Here is a 16,047-nt window from a genome sequence, read left to right on the forward strand (position 1 = left end):
GCCAGGGGGCAGTGGTGAGGGCTGACGGGGCTTGGGAACAGGAGATAGGGCCGGTTCGACGCCATGGAGCTTGAACTCTGGGCCTGGGTATGGTCCCTGAGCTCAAGGCTAGCACTCTACCACTTTGAGCCACAGTGCCACTTCTGGTTTTCTGGTGATTGATTGGAGGTAAGAGTCTCAATGGACATTCCTGCCTGGATGGCTTTGAACTGCGATCCTCAGATCTCAGCCTCCTGAGTAGCTAGGCTTAAGTTGTCCTAGATACATTTTTTTTTTTCTTAAGAGGTTAGGCACTGAGTGCTTTAGATAGAATCAAGTAGCCTACTGCAGTCATTAGAAGAACTTGGAATAGTGACTGTTCGAAAATGTGTGACAGCCGAGTGTCAGTGGCTCATGCCTGTAATCTTTGCTACTCAGGAGGCTGAGACCTGAGGATTGAGGTTCACAGCCAGGAAACACCATGAGACTCTTATCTCCAATAAACCACTCAGAAAACCGGAAGTGGTGCTGTGGCTCAAGCCGTAGAGCACTTGTCTTGATCTGAAGAGCTGAGGGACAGCGCCCAGGCCCAGAGTTCAAGCCCTATGACAGACCCCCCCAAAAAAAAAGACAACAAAGAGCAATATGGTTAGAAAGATGCTGTGCTTCCCTCTTTATTGGAGATGTGTGGATTACATCCAGATACTCTTCCTCCCAATCAAGCTGCCTCAATATTAAAAGTGTCAGCACAGCCACTGTGATTGAGTGTGTGATATCATTAGTGGAGCACAAATTGCTGCAAGTTCACAGTGAGAAATCAGACATGAGGACCCAAGTACTTCAAATGCACACGAGCCTTGGCCCAGACATTCCACAGTCAGGACTTGAGCGAAGAGTCCTAAGGAAATGGTGGCATAGATCGTGGCATGCATCTGATGGCAGTGAATGAAGGCAGGGAGAGCTGCACCGTGAATGTCTGGTTGTAAGAACTATACAGGCAAAAAAGACAACACTCCTGCAGATTGATGGGGAGAGAGAAAGGGGTGTTGGGCTGAGACAAGAGACAGGCAGACAATAATACCTCCTGGTGATTCATTCATGGATTCATCTGGCCAATTTTTTTAATTTTTTTTTTTTTTCGTTGGTATCGGGTCATGAACTCAGGGCATGGGCACTGACCCTGAGCTCTTTCATTCAAGGCGAGCACTCTACCACTTGAGCCATAATGCCACTTCCTGTTTTCTGGTGGTTCATTGGAGGTAAGAGTCTCATGGACTTTCCTGTCCAGGTTGGCTTTGAACCACAATCCTCAGATCTCAGCCCCCGGAGTAGTTAGGATTTCTGGCGTGATCTACCAGTGCCCAGCTCACTCAGCCAATATTAAACATTATGTGTTAGATCCTAGACACTAAAGATACAGGACTGAAACCAAGCTACGTGTGTCTCTATGGAGAGGATGTTGTGAATAAACCTAAAAACCTTATAGACTGAATATTCTCATGAAGAAAGCCGTTGTTTTAAGCATCTTTTATGTGAAACTCAGCAGTTCTGGGAGGTGTGGTTATACTGCTCACCCCATCCAAAAAATGCAACTGAGGCACTGAAAGGTCTCAGAGCCAGGAGTGTGAGCTGGAAGGTCTGCTCCCTTGTCTCAGCTTGGCTGAGAAGAAAGTGTCCTGCCTAGACTTAAGATGCTTAGCATGAAGCGAGGGACCAGTGGCTCACACCTGTAATCCTAGTTACTCAGGAAAGCTGAGATCTGAGAATCACATTTGAAGCCAGCCTGGGCAGGAAAGTCTATGAGACTCCTGTCTCCAATTAAACATTGAAAGCTCGAAGTAGAGCTGTGGCTCAAGTGGTAGAGCACTTGCCTTAAGTACAAATGCTCAGAAACAGTATTCAGGCCCTAAGTTTAAGTCTGAAGGCAGGTGCATGTGCACACACACACGCACACACACACACACACACCTACACTGCATAGCATGGGCAGCTTGTGAGGCATAGGAAGGCCAGCCCAGGGTCAGCCCTATTTCAAGAGGATTCCTAGAAATCTAGGAATCTAGATACATTCAAATGTATGTGAAACTGCCCAACTTTTTAAAATATTGATGTGTTTGCCTGAAGCCCTACAGACAAACTAAAATACATCTGTGAGCCAGATTTGGTCCTTAGCCACTGATTTGCAATCTCCTGGGTTATAGTTATGGCATTTCTCTTTGCATAAACTATGGAAGAACCAAGGGAGGCATTTTTGCATAGCCTGGCACCTATTCCTCTCCATTCCCTACCACATTCTTTTCATCTCTCAAGTTCATGACCTTAGAATCCCTGATTTCCCCCCTAAGGGGAAAAAATGTTGAATCCTGTTTCCCCCATAATATTATTCAAATTATTATTATTATTTACATTGAGATTCACCTAGTTCTGAATTGACCCATGCTCTGGGAGAACATGGAAGGTTTACAGAGTAAGCCAGGCACTGTGGCTCACGCCTGTAATCCTAGCTACTCAGGAAACAGATCCAAGGATGGCGATTCAAAGTCATCCCATGCAGGAATGTCAGAGACTATCTCCAATGAACCACCAAATGCCAGAAGTGGAGCTGTGACTGAAGGGGTAGGGTGCCAGCCTTGAGTAAAAAACCTTAGAGGCAGCGCCCAGGCTCTGAATTCAAGTCCTAGGACTTGTGAAACCCCCTACACACACACACACACACACACACACACACACACACACAAACCATAGTAGGTGTAAGAGACCAAATTTGTCACCGCTTATTTCCTAATATTCTTGTTGTTACTGTTATTTTGCAGTTCTGGGGTTGAACGCAAGACCTCTTCCATACTATACATAGGCCTGTGCTCTACCAGGGGGCTTTATGCTTCCAGCCCCTCCCCAACTTTGTGATTTTAAAGAAACACTCCCCCCCCAAGGGTTTTATGTCTCATTCTATTGGGCTGTCTCTAAGGGGCCAGGGATACAGTTTTGTTTGTTTTGTCTGTCATGGGGCCTGAACCCTTGGCCTGGGCGCTGTCCCTCAGCTCTTCAGCTCAAGGCTAGCGCTCTACCACTTGAGACACAGCGCCACTTCCAGCTTTTTCTGCTTATGTGGTGCTGAGGAATCGAACCCAGGGCCTCCTGCAAGCAAGGCAAACACTCTACCACTGAGCCACCTTCCCAGCCCGGTTGTCTCATTCTTGAACAAGGGTCCTTCCCACTTGAGTGTGAACAAGTCCTCACCAGGAGGGGGCGGGGCAGGGGCGGGGCCTTGGGGCCACCTAGGTCAGGGGCGGGGCCGACCCCGAGGGAGGGGCTCGGATCCCGGCCTCCTGCTCCCCGTCTCCCCGTCCAGGTGGCCGGGGTCACTTGGGCTGCCCTACGGCTGGCTCCCAAGTTTCACCGTTTCACCTTCCTTCAATCAGAGCCAGGCCCCCAGACCGCCATCGCCACTCAGTCTCCACTCCTCGAGGCGAATTGTCTTCGCCTCTCGAGTGCGGTCCTCCATCCGGCCTTCCAGAACCGGATTATCCGCGCAGTCGAGTCCCCCGGGCAAAGTGCGTGCACCAGTCCTGCGGCGCTGCTGCGGCGCCGCGGCCCCGGGCGCCCCCTGGCGGCGGACGAGCGCCACTGCTCCTCGCTGGGAACAAACACCCAACAACCACACAGCCTGGATTCTGCGGCCCTTTACTCAGGAGGCCCGAGGCGAACAGGGAGTGTGGGCGTGGCCACGAGGCGGGCGGAGCCTCGGCTCCCCGAGCCGACCTATGGGGAGGGATCTAAACTGTGCGTGGGCGGGGCCGGCTGGGCGGGGCCTACATGATAGAGCCCACCCCGTTGGTTTCCAGGTCGGTGAGGTTGCCGCGAAGGTCCTGCTCCGCCTCGAAGGCCTTGAACAGCGAGTTGAAGTTGCCGGCCCCAAAGCCCTAGATCCGGAGACAGCGAGTGAGCTGGGCACCCAGCGAGCAAACCCGCCCGTGCTGCCCGCGGGCGCCCTCCAGCCCGCACCTGGTGGTTGTGGCGCTGGATGACTTCCAGGAAGAGCGTGGGCCGGTCCTGCATGGGTTTGGTGAAGATCTGCAGGAGGTAGCCGTTCTCGTCGTAGTCCACAAGGATTTTCAGCCTCTGAGGAGGAGGCAGGGGCGCTGGGGCAGGGAGGCTGGGGCGCTGGGGCAGGGAGGCTGGGGCAGGGAGGCTGGGGTTCAGAGGAAAGGAGGCTGGGGGAGGGAGGCTGGCCCGCTCTGTTAGCTGGCGCTTGTGATCCTTAGACAGTTCACAGGGCCATGTACCCACAATGCCAAGCGAAGCCCCCTTCCTCTAGCAGGTCCAAGCCTGTCTGTCCCCAAGGTTGGCCGTGTGAGTAGAGAAGGGGAGCACTTTCTTTCTGAGCATCGGGAGGCCCCGAGTTCAAGCTCCAAGTTCTACCTATGATCTCCTGGTCCCACCAGTGCTCTGGTCCCTGCCCACGCCACCGCCCAGGCCACCCCCTGCTCCTTCCCACAGACACCAGGTCGGATGGCTTTCTGCCTCGTCCGTGTCAGCCGGGCGTGGGCCCCACCTCCAGCGTGTCGATGCTTTCCTGCACCCGGATCTTGGCTGACTTGAGATTCTCCCGAAGCTGCTTGTAGTACGTTGATGGCACCTCCAAGAACTCCATGCCTCTGTCTCTCAAGTGCTGGATCTGTCCCAGAGCAGGTGGAGGTCAGAGGTCAGTCTCTTTATCCTAGCTCACCAGGCCATGGCCATGCTGGGCCAGGAGATGCGGGTCCTGGTCAGCACCCCTGACTGTCGGAGGCTCTCCTGTGACACTCCCGTGTGATTGGTCACACTTTATGATGAGCCTGTCTTTGTATGTATTGCTCCATTATGTCTGTTTCAGAGCTGGGGAAACAGAGGCACTGAAAGATTAGCACAGTAGCCAGACTGACTTTTTTCCACTACAAGCCAAATCCTGTCACTCCTCTGCTTGCCCCTTGGTGGTGCCTCAGCATGGGGTCAAGTTTAAGGTTCTACTTGTAAACGCATCCCACAAACCTACAACGAACGCCTGGCGTATAGTGGGTGCTCAGAAAACATCCCGTGCAAGACCAGCTCACGGCATCCGCAAGGACATTGAATGGGACAGTCCACATTCTCGTTCCTTCCCCAGGGCACGTGACATGGAATTTGGCTAAAAGGCCGTAACTGGTCTTGTAGCCTAATAGCCTCATTTCAAGGTGCAGCTGTGGAGGCTGAGAGAGGCAGAAACACAGCGCAAGGCATTGCAGAGAAGTGGAGCACAGTCAAGGATTCCTTGATGCTCTGGCTGAGTTTTGCTCCTCAGCATCCGAGCTCTTTCGGTAGGGTGGGAAGGGATTGCCCGCATGGGAGTTTCAGGGTCCAGGGTGTGTGTGGGAGGGGGTCCTGTCAGCCCTCTGAGCCAGAGAAGGGGTCCAGGGCTACAGCATGCCCTCCATCTGCAGAGACTGTTCTTGGAGCTACAGGAGAGAAGCCTTAGGACCAGGGATGGGGTTCTAACCGCAGAGATGATGTCTTGAGTCTTGAGAGCAATGTGCTGGACCCCGGCACCCCCATTGTAATCCACATATTCCTGAGGAAGGGACACAAAGACAGCAATGTCACCCACACCCCTGCCCTTAACTGCCCTTAACCTCTTCTTCCCCAGCCAGCAAAGGCCCTACCTGGATCTGGGACTTCTTCTTGCCAGGCGCTGGCTCGTTGATGGGCATCTTGATGGATTCCTCGTAGTTGGCCACCACAATGGAGCGCAGAGAGCTGTACTCCGTGTGCACCTGGGTGTCGTCCACCGACCAGAAGCGGTGGAACTGCAGGTTCTTCAGGTACCTACAGGGCAGTGGCAGGACACATGTGCTCTGAGGCTCCACCTGACCCTCCGCCATGGCCGCCCTCCACGGTGCGTCCCTGCCTAGGCTCTGTCACGCCACCACATTACACGTTTGGCAGGAGCAGAACACATGCAAGTGGGCAATGCTCCCCAATAGCACGTCAAGGAAAGGAGGATTGCTTCTTCTACTTCTGTCTTCTGTGTGTGTGTGTGTGTGTGTGTGTGTGTGTGTGTGTGTGTGTGTACAGCACTACTTCTGGTTTTGGAGTGGATCATCGGAGATAAAAGTCTAAGAGGGACTTTTCTGCCTGGTTGGCTTTGAACTGCAGTCCTCAGATCTCAGTCTTCTGAGTAGCTAGGAATACAGGCGTGAGCCACTGGTGCCTGCATTGCTTTTATTTCTTTTTTTCTGGTGCCTAGATTGCTTCCTTTCTTCCTTCCTTCCTTCCTTCCTTCCTTCCTTCCTTCCTTCCTTCCTTTCTTTTCTTTTTTTCTTTCCAAACAAGTCTTGCTGCATATTGTTCAGACTGGCCCCAAACTTACCATCTCTTTTTGAGCTCTGGGATGAGAAGTGTGAGCCATCAGTCTGTGGCTTAGTGGACTAGTTCTCGCAGAAGCGAGTTCTCACCACAGTGTGTTCATTCTTGTGAGACTGAGTTTGCTATAAAAGCAAGTTGGTCCCAACTCTCAGTGGCTTCTCTCCTGTTCTTTGCCTGTGCTCTTGCCCAGAGGACAGTGGTCTGACAGAGACAGTTCTTCTACGGCTCCCCCGCATTGTGACATCCCCCCTTTCCTCAGAGAGAAGACCAGTGGGTTACTAAACAACCCACTTTGTGGTGACAGTCTTACAGTGACTGACTGGCTTTGTTTTCCTGAGGGGCAGGGCCGTCCCGCAGGGAAGGGGGTTGGGGTGAAGGCACTCACCATTCCGAGGCAGCCGCCATCTCCTGGTCAGGCTGGTTTCCTACGATGTGATCAATGACCTCCAGGTTGCATTTGGGCCTGGGAAAGGGAAGGGGTGAGGAGGAGGCAGCCCCAGCCCCTCCCTTCTACCACCGCAGTCAGGAGGTCGGCTCAGTGTGGTGCAGCCTACTCAGGTCCTGCATTGCCTTTTTTTTTTTGGTCAGTCATGGGGCTTGAACTCTGGGCCTGGGCACTGTCCCTCAGCTTTTCAGCTCAAGGCTAGCACTCTACTACCACTTGAGTCACAGAGCCACTTCTGACTTTCTGGTGGTTCTTTGGAGATAAGAGTGTCACAGACTTCCTGCCTGGGCTGGCTTTGAACTCCGATCCTCAGATCTCAGCCTCCTGAGTAGCTAGAATGACAGGTGTGAGCCACCAGTGCCCACCTTCCATACCTGTTTTTGAGATGAAGAAACAGGCATAGAAAAACCAAATGATGGGGCTGGGAAGGTGACTCAGTGGTAAAGCGCTTGCCTGGCATGTATGAGGCCCTGGGTTCGATTCCTCAGCACCACATAAGCAGAAAAACCCGGAAGTGGTGCTATGGCTCAAGTGGTAGAGCGCTCGCCTTGAGCTGAAGAGCTGAGGAACAGCGCCCAGGCCCAGAGTTCAGGCCTCAGGACCGACCAAAAAAAAAAAAAAAAAAAAAGAAGAAGAAGAAAAGAAAGAAAAGAAAACAAAAACCAAGTGATCTGTCCAACATTTAAGTGACCAATGGGGTCACTTAGTTCAGACTGGATCCAGGGCCCAACCTGTTTGCCACCTCTTGAAGGATCCTCTGGGAATACCCCACAGTCTCCAGGTGTCCCCCCCACCCCACAAGAGCAGCCGTGGCTTCCCCACCCTCTCCTGTGCTAACGGTACTCACAGCTTGGGAAGCAAGAGATCCTTGGATATTGGGGCCTCGAATCCAGGCAAGAATCGGCCAGTGTAGTTTATCTTCTCCACCAGAGTGTGAGTGGTGTCCCCGTACTGAGGGAGAAACAGCCAGACTCAACTCTGAGCGTCTGCTCCACCAGACACTGGGGTCTTCCTTCTCCCAGTGCTAGCTCAGCCCTGGGTTCCAGCACTGGTCTGGCCCTAACACGTGTGTGTGTATGTCTGTGTGTGTGTGCACACATGCACGTGCGTGATGCTGGGCAAGCCCCTCCCCTTTCTGGAAGTTTTGCCACTTCATTGTTTGGGAGGATATTTTTTTGTGTGTTTGTTTTGTTTTGTTTTCCTGTTGGCCATGGGGCCTGAACTCTGGGCCTGGGCGCTGTCCCTCAGCTCTTCAGCTCAAGGCTAGCACTCTACCACTTGAGCCATGGCTCCACTTCCAGCTTTTTCTGCTTATGTGGTGCTGAGAAACTGAACCCAGACCTTGTGCATGCAATGCAAGCACTCTACCACTGAGCCACCTTCCCAGCCCCTTGTTTGGGAGTTGGACAGTCTGTTTGCCAGTAGGACCAGAAGCTCTGGGTTTTTGTTTTTGTTTTTGTTTTTTTTTGGGGTCCGGTCGTGGGGCCTGAACTCTGGGCCTGGGCGCTGTCCCTCAGCTCTTCAGCTCAAGGCTAGTACTCTACCACTTGAGCCACAGTGCCACTTCCGGCTTTTTTCTTTTTGCTTATGTGGTGCTGGGGAATTGAACCCAGGCCTCAGGCATGCAAGGCAAGCGCTCTACCACTGAGCCACCTTCCCAGCCCTGGGTTTTTGTTTTACCATACTTGAGATTGAATTTGGGTCCTGCCTCTTGCTAGGTGAGTGCTCTATACCTCTTGAGCCATGCCCCCATTCCCAGAGATGCTGTTTTGCTCATCCAGGTATTCCTAGCACTTGGTTTCCCAGTCCCATAGTAAGTGTTCAAAAAAGTTGTGTTGCCAGCTAGCTGTAGGGGTGCGTGCCTAATCCCCAAACTCAAAAACTTAAGGCAGCAGGACACTGTTGGCTCACGCCTGTAATCCTAGCTACTCAGGAGGCTGAGATCTGAGGATCATGGTTCAAAGCCAGCCCGGGCAAGAAAGCCCGTGAAACTCTCATCTCCAATAAACCACCAGAAAACCGGAAGTGGCGCTGTGGCTCAAGTGGTAGAGCTCTCGCCTTGAGCTGAAGAGCTGAGGGACAACACCCTGGCCCAGAATTCAAGCCCCACAACTGACCAAAATAAGAAAAAAAGCAGCTTAGGGCAGAAAAATCACAAGTTTGAGGCCAGTTTGTGTTATAAAGAGAGCTTGTTTCAAAAACCAAAACAAGGGCTGGGAAGGTGGCTCAGTGGTAGAGCGCTTGCCTTGCATGCCTGAGGCCCTGGGTTCAATTCCTCAGCACCACATAAGAAAAAAGAAAAAAGCTGGAAGTGGCACTGTGGCTCAAGTGGTAGAGCACTAGCCTTGAGCTGAAGAGCTGAGGGACAGCGCCCAGGCCCAGAGTTCAGGCCCCAGGACTGGACCCCAAAAAAACAAAAACAATATCAATAGCAAAAAGCTTGGGTTGACCAACAGGTGACAGCCTTGGACCAAAATGTCTTTGTTTTATTGTTTGTTTGTTTGTTTTTTGGGGTCCGGTCGTGGGGCCTGAACTCTGGGCCTGGGTGCTGTCCCTCAGCTCTTCAGCTCAAGGCTAGCGCTCTACCACTTGAGCTATAGCGCCACTTCTGGCTTTTTTTTTCTTATGTGGTGCTGGGGAATCGAACCCAGGGCCTCATGCATGCAAGGCAAGCGCTCTACCACTGAGCCATTTTCCCATCCCCTGTTTTTTTTTTTTTTTGGTCAGTCCTGGGTCTTGAACTCAGGGCTTGGGTGCTGTCCCCGAGCTTTTTCGCTCAAGGCTAGGGCTCTACCATTTGAGCCACAGGGCCATTTCTGGTTTTCTGGTGGTGCACTGGAGATAAGAGTCTTGTCTTATGGACTTTCCTACCTGGGCTGGCTTTGAACCTCAGATCTCAGCCTCTTGAGTAGCTAGGATTACAAGCGTGAGCCATTGGTGTCCGGCTGGACCAGATTTCACTAGAGGGCTCTGCGAACCATCACTATATTTTATTCAGTGCTGGAGGTGAGGCTGAAGGTCATCCTGGTCTCACCATAACAGTGAAGCTGCACAGACCCGGCCATCTTTGCTGAGTACATATCGGAGTAAGCCAGAGTTGTGGACTCACTCTCATAACAGCCTGAGGAGGGGTGATAGCTGGAGAAACTAAGGCACAGATGGGTGTTGGAGTGTGTGTCACGTCCATAGGGTGTCCAACTCCAGTCTTTGCTCATTTCTTCAGAGCCCGGGAGCGGGACAGCGTTTGCCCAAGGTCACGTGTTGGGTGTGGCTTCCCCCCACCCTTCTGCGTTTGTCACAGCCCATCCCAAGCCTTGCACTGGGGAGGAAGGGAAGCCTGGGACCCTCAACCCCTCCCCGTGGGAATAGTAGGAGGTCACCCTTGAGGAAGGAAGTCTGTGAGGTGAGGGGTAGGAGGAGCAGCAGGATCCCCAAAGTTAACTCACCGTCTGCAGCACAGCAAACTTCACCTTCCCAAACTTGTCCTGCTCCACCCAGGGCTCCCGCACGATTTTGGCCCCTCGTTCTCTAGCTTTCTGGAGGGGAGAGGGGGTGAGAGGAAGCAGTGAGGATGGGGCCCCCCAAAGCCCTTGCCTGCTACCTTTGCTGCCAGGGAGAGCAGGATCCCCTCCCAGCTCCAGCTGCTCCCTGACCCTCCATCCCATGCCCATTAGGCTCAGGCTTAGAGTTAGGGTTCTGGAAGACAAACCAGGTGGGGTAGGTGTGAGTGGACTCATGTTATGGCCCCACTCTGTGTGGAAAGGCGGCTGACATTGATTGCGTGTGCACTGCGTGTCAGGCCCTGTTCCGTGTGTCAGATGCGGGTTCACACATGTCTTCACATGGCAGCCACCGTTCTAAGGGTTCACCTCTTTAATTTTCTTTTCTTTCTTTTTTTTTTTTTTGCCAGTCCTGGGGCTTGAACTCAGGGCCTGGACGCTGTCCCTGAGCTCCTCTGTGCTCAAGGCAAGCGCTCTACCACTTGAGTCACAGCGCCACTTCCTGCATTTTCTGCTTATGAGATACTCCTCAGGGCTTCGTGCATGCTAGGCAAGCGCTCTACCACTGAGCCACATCCCCAGCCCCACGTCTTTAATTTTCATAGCACCATTTTTTACACAGAAATGAGTTATCATTGCCATTCTCTAGACGAAAAACTAAGGCACAGAGAAGTTAAGTCATAGGTTCAGTGGTACAGATCCTAAGATTTACATTTGACCTGTCTAGCTCTAATCTAAACCACCTCTTTTTATTTATTTATTTCTTGTCAGTCGTGGGTCTTGAACTCTCGGCCTGGGCGCCATCCCTCAGCTCTTCAGCTCAAGGCTAGCAATCTACCACTTGAGCCGAATGCCACTTCTGGCTTTTTCTGCTTATGTGGTGCTGAGGAATCGAACCCAGGGCCTCATGCATGTGAGGCAAACGCTCTACCACTGAGCCACCTTCCCAGCCCCACCTCTCTTTCTTTTTCTTTTTCCTTTTCCTTTTCAGTGCTGGGAATCTAACTCCGGGCCTTCCTCTTGCCTGAAAGGTGCTCTATCATTGAGCCACGCCTGCCTCCAAACTGCCAGAGTCTCTTTGGCCCCATTAGAGTCCAAATACTTTAATTGCAACTCATTTCCTTTACGCGGCTCAGTGAGGTAGGCACTAGATGATCCCTAGTTTACGGAGGTGTGAACTGAGCCTCCCAGCCAGGCTTCCTGGTGAGCTGCGGGGCGGGGTCTGAGCGGCGGGGCGGGGCCTGAGCGGCGGGGCGGGGTCTGAGCGGCGGGGCGGGGCCTGAGCGGTGGGGCGGGGCCTGAGCGGCGGGGCGGGGTCTGAGCGGCGGGGCGGGGTCTGAGCGGCGGGGCGGGGTCTGAGCGGTGGGGCGGGGTCTGAGCGGTGGGGCGGGGCCTGAGCGGCGGGGCGGGGTCTGAGCGGCGGGGCGGGGTCTGAGCGGCGGGGCGGGGTCTGAGCGGCGGGGCGGGGTCTGAGCGGTGGGGCGGGGCCTGAGGGGCGGGGTCTGAGCGGTGGGGCGGGGTCTGAGCGGCGGGGCGGGGCCTGAGCGGCGGGGCGGGGTCTGAGCGGTGGGGCGGGGTCTGAGCGGCGGGTGGGGCCTGAGCGGTGGGGCGGGGCCTGAGCGGCGGGGCGGGGCCTGTGCGTCGCGCGGCGGGGCCTCCCCGTGCTCCTGCGACCCTGCTCCTGCATCTGCACGCACGCGTCCTCACCTGCACGATGTGCTCGCAGTCCTCCACCTCGAAGGCGATGTCCTTCACACCGTCACCGTGTTTCACCAGGTGCTCGCCCATCTCTGCGACCAGGAGGGAGAGGCTGCCCTCAGTTCCTTCTGGACTCAGCCCCCCGGCCCCATGCACCCTCCCAGTCCTGACCCCTGACCCCACTGGTAAAGCCTTATTGCCACCCCCTCCCTTGACCCCCTCACCTTTGTTCCAGGGGTTGAGTGCTGAGGAGAAGACAAAGACAATCTAAAACATAGAGGACAGGGAGTGTGGCCGGACTCAGGGGGACACAGAGTGGGGGGACCCCTTTCCCCCATCCCTGGCAGAACAAAAGGCCTCTGCCATGCAGGACTCAGAGCAGTCTAGCTCCTTCTCTGCCTTGGCTTTCCCCGAGTCTCCCGTGCAGGAGAAAGCCCGGGTTAGCTGCAGAGTCCCTGGAGGTGGCCCAGGACACTGGTGAAGCTCCCTACTCCCATGTCCAGGCTCATTTGAACTCCTGTGCCAGCCTGCTTTGGGCCAGGCTGAAGGAGATGGAGCCAGGAAGGTCCTGTTACATGGTAGCACCACGCCCCTGGTTTGCCCTGGAACTAGCCAGGCAGCGTCTCCAAACCAGAGCGGGATACCTGGAAAGGTCAGGAGGTCTAAAGGCCTCAGCGATCAATCACTGAGACCCAAGGGGCTCCTGGGGTGTGGGGCTCACCTTTCCTTGCTTGATCACATGGCTGACCACCTCCCGGGACCCTGTTTCCAGGCCCTTGTAGGCCAGCGGTTCGAAGCCCATCTTGTTGCAGTAGAAGGAGGCAGCCTGGATGACAGGATGGCCGCAGGGTTCAGAGAGGGCCCATTCTGGGTGGGGAGTGTCTCAGAAGGGAGCCCCCAAAACAGAACCCTCTCTTGGGGGAAAAAAACAAAGGGGAGGCTTTCTGGCACCTTCTACCTTCACAGAGACTTCCCACCAGGGGTCTGTGGTCCTGATTGTGTAACCAGAACCCAAAATGCCCGGGCCAGAGTGCACCCTGACCCTCCCCTCCCGGGAGCCAATCCCTGCCCCGGCCAGGGCCTGGCTTCGTCCAGGAGGCCATCTGCCCCGGCTCCTGCCCACCCAGCCCTGCCCCTCTTCTACCTGTTTGGCATTGCCAACCCAGAAGGTCACGGAATGGAAGTGGAGGAATCGGCCTCCCTCGGGCTGCAGGGGGAAAAAGGGGCAAAGTTGAGGCCTTGGAAGGGGAGCTGGAAAGTGGGAGTGGGGCGGGGTCCCCCTTGACCACTTGGCCCCAAATCCGCCACCCCAGGACCTCTTAGTGACTGCACACAAAGCATTTCCCCGTGCTCCAGATAATGAGCCCTTCATGGAAATCACTCCCGTGACCTCCATACCTGCTGCAGGCAATACATCTTTCTCCTCTCACTTGTTTTTTTGGCTTTGGACACATTAAGATGCAAGTTCACTGAATTCAGTTGCAATTGGACTGGGTTACAACGCCCTTTCAGTGTGCGTCCCCATATCTTGATTTGTTTTATTTATTTATTTTTGGTGCAGTCCTGGAGTGTGAACTCAGAGCCTGGGCGCCATCTCTGAGCTACCAGTTGAGTCACAGCTTCACTTCTGGCTTTTTGTTAGCTCACTGGAGAGAAAAATCTCACCAACTTTGTTGCCCTAGCTGGCTTCGAACTGCTATCTGCAGATCTCAGCCTCCTGAGTAGTTAGGATTACAGGTGTGAGCTACCTGTGCCTGGCTTACTTTGATATTAAAAAAAAAAAAATCAGAATCAAAGTTCTACCAAACTCAGTTTTTAGACTTGAAATTCAGCCCTAAAATTGTACTATCATAGAAATGAATATGCAAACTAATGAAAAAGAAAATTGAATGAGGGAAGGGGAGACATTGTCCTGACTTACGTAACTGTAACCCCTCTGTACATCACCTTTATTATAACAATTAAAATTTAGAAATTAAAAACTAAGAAAGAAAGAAATTGATGGTGTGCGTTCAGGAAGTCCCCAGGGAACCTGCCCAGATTTCACAGAAGGAAATATCTTTAAGGCTGGCACAGCCCGGGATTCTGTAGATGGAGAGCTGCCAGCCAGACTTAAAAGAGCTGGGCAGGTGTTGAAGAAGAGGTCAGAGAAGGGTGAAGCTGAGTCTCGCTCCTTGTGGAGAAGCCCAGGGAGTGAGCCTCAGTGTTCAGGCCCGGCCCTGCACATCTGGTCACATCTGGTCACTACTGCTCTGTGCTGACACCCCATTTCCCTGCGCCTTGACCCCCTTCCAGACTCAGGCCTCCTTATTTCCCTCCTGCTTACCTTTGGGCCTTTGTCGCTGTAAGTTGTCTAAGGAGAGAGGAGGAGAGGGCAGTGAGAATCTGTTCTCCCATTTGCTGTGCCCCTCCCCCCATTTTCCCCTACTTTGCTTTTGTTTGCTTTTTTTGGGTCCGGTTGTGGGCCTGAACTCTGGGCCTGGGCGCTGTCCCTCAGCTCTTCAGCTCAAGGCTAGCGCTCTACCACTGGAGCCACAGCGCCACTTCCAGCTTTTTTCTTTTTGCTTATGTGGTGCTGAGGAATCGAACCCAGGGCCTCAGGCATGCAAGGCAAGCGCTCTACCACTGAGGCACCTTCCCAGCCCCATTTCCCCCTACTTTAGATCCTCTTATGCTAAAATAACTCTGCTGAGACCCCCACCTTGTGACACTCCCCTTTGTGAGAGACACTCCTTCCCTCCCACAATGATTTTCCTGTGTGGATTTCAAGGATCTGTCATTTTGCGTGGAAGCTGGGAAGTGGAGGGAACACTGCCATCCACGAGCCGTGACAGAGACTGGAGAACCTGAAGAACCTGAACCACGACGTGAACTCACTAGGGCTCCCTGGCAGCCTGCCTTGACGTGAGCCCAGAGACGAGAAGAGTCGCTTCTCTCCAAACTTACAGCCTAGCAACTCATCCTCCACACTGAGAAACCACAGTACCCAGAGACTCTGAAGACAAGCCTCAACACCCCCCCTCCCTCCCCAGATTACAAAAACCCTTGAAGTCTTGCTCCCATCCTCCTACTATTCTGAGAGACAGCGGGTGGGGGAGAGAGAGAGGCTCTTACCATGGTCGATCTTGGTCAAACTCCCTTCCAGAAAGCTTGGGACAAGAGGCCGGGTGAGTGCTGGACAGAAGTATTTACCATGGGTAGGGCTGGGCCTCCGTGGGGGTGGAGAGATGAACCCTGGGCAAGGTTGCCAGACCTCGCTGGGGGGGGGCGGGGAGTGACTCAGGCCAGCCCACTGCCAGTGGGGACAGAGCCGGCACACGAAGTCAAAGGGCATGTGCCCTGCAGGATCCTGGACGGGGGCTGTGATCTCTGCCATCCAGATCCAAAGCTCAGAAGCCAAGGCCAGTTTGAGCTGAGTGGCAACTTTTTCATTCTTACCAAGGGGACTCCATAGGGCAGTGGAGGCTGGTCTTGAAGCCCTGTTGGCAGAGCAAGTATAGAGGAGGCGTGAGATAAGACTCGTGTTCTGTGGTGGGTACAGTTTTGGACATAGGAGTTTGCATCCTGGCCCTGCAGTATACAGAATCACCAGATGCCTCTGAGCCTCAGTTTCCCCATCTGTAAATTGGGAGCAAGCAGAGTATGAGCCAATGTGCACGCTCTTGGGATGGGATGGCACACAGAACAGCTTCCGCTGCTGCTGGATGTGATTTGTGATGCCTTTGGGGTACTGAGCATGGCTGATGCAGCCAGCAGCCTGGCATTGCTCGTATGATCTCATCTCCACCACAGGTCCCAGCTCCTAAGAGCATCCTGGAGCATCAGGGAGATGGAGCTGTTGGCTCTGCGGGGCAGGTGGGGAGGAAGGCCTGGCTTCTCCAATCCCACCCAAGTCCTCTTGTCTTGCTTTCCTGACTTCTGGCTTTTTCCTAAGGGCTCTGGGAGAGCAAGACTGCTCTGCATCCACACCCCTCCCCAGAAACTCATTCTATTGGGAACCTGGAATGGCAGCACATGACAGAGAATTGCCTCGGCCATGTTGCA

At 53.9% G+C, this 16,047-nt stretch overlaps 1 protein-coding gene across 1 annotated transcript; it reads right to left on the reverse strand.

Moving 5' to 3' along the window:
• Positions 1-3,647: 3,647 nt before the first annotated feature.
• LOC138826417 (4-hydroxyphenylpyruvate dioxygenase-like) lies at positions 3,648-15,202 on the reverse strand. Its single transcript, XM_070021571.1, has 14 exons — positions 15,118-15,202; positions 14,330-14,356; positions 13,148-13,210; positions 12,725-12,829; positions 12,228-12,270; positions 12,013-12,095; positions 10,252-10,341; positions 7,653-7,756; positions 6,746-6,823; positions 5,658-5,820; positions 5,495-5,566; positions 4,535-4,657; positions 3,985-4,101; positions 3,648-3,902 (listed from the first exon to the last, which is right to left on the reverse strand). Exons 1-14 carry the CDS (start codon positions 15,118-15,120, stop codon positions 3,792-3,794), a joined length of 1,182 nt encoding a protein of 393 aa, XP_069877672.1. The 5' UTR covers positions 15,121-15,202; the 3' UTR covers positions 3,648-3,791.
• Between the last annotated feature and the right edge of the window lie 845 nt (positions 15,203-16,047).

This window comes from Dipodomys merriami, unplaced genomic scaffold (assembly GCF_024711535.1).
Source record: "Dipodomys merriami isolate MVZ:Mamm:240054 unplaced genomic scaffold, mDipMer1.0.p SCAF_142, whole genome shotgun sequence".
Lineage (NCBI taxonomy): Eukaryota > Metazoa > Chordata > Mammalia > Rodentia > Heteromyidae > Dipodomys > Dipodomys merriami.

Bases quoted from the DNA above. Each gene is read 5' to 3' on its own strand.
- LOC138826417 (XM_070021571.1), bottom strand. The intron at 13,211-14,329 runs GTAAGCAGGAGG...TTCCCCCTGCAG, and splicing joins ACAGCGACAAAGGCCCAAAG to CCCGAGGGAGGCCGATTCCT. The intron at 6,824-7,652 runs GTGAGTACCGTT...TCCCTTTCCCAG, and splicing joins GATCTCTTGCTTCCCAAGCT to GCCCAAATGCAACCTGGAGG.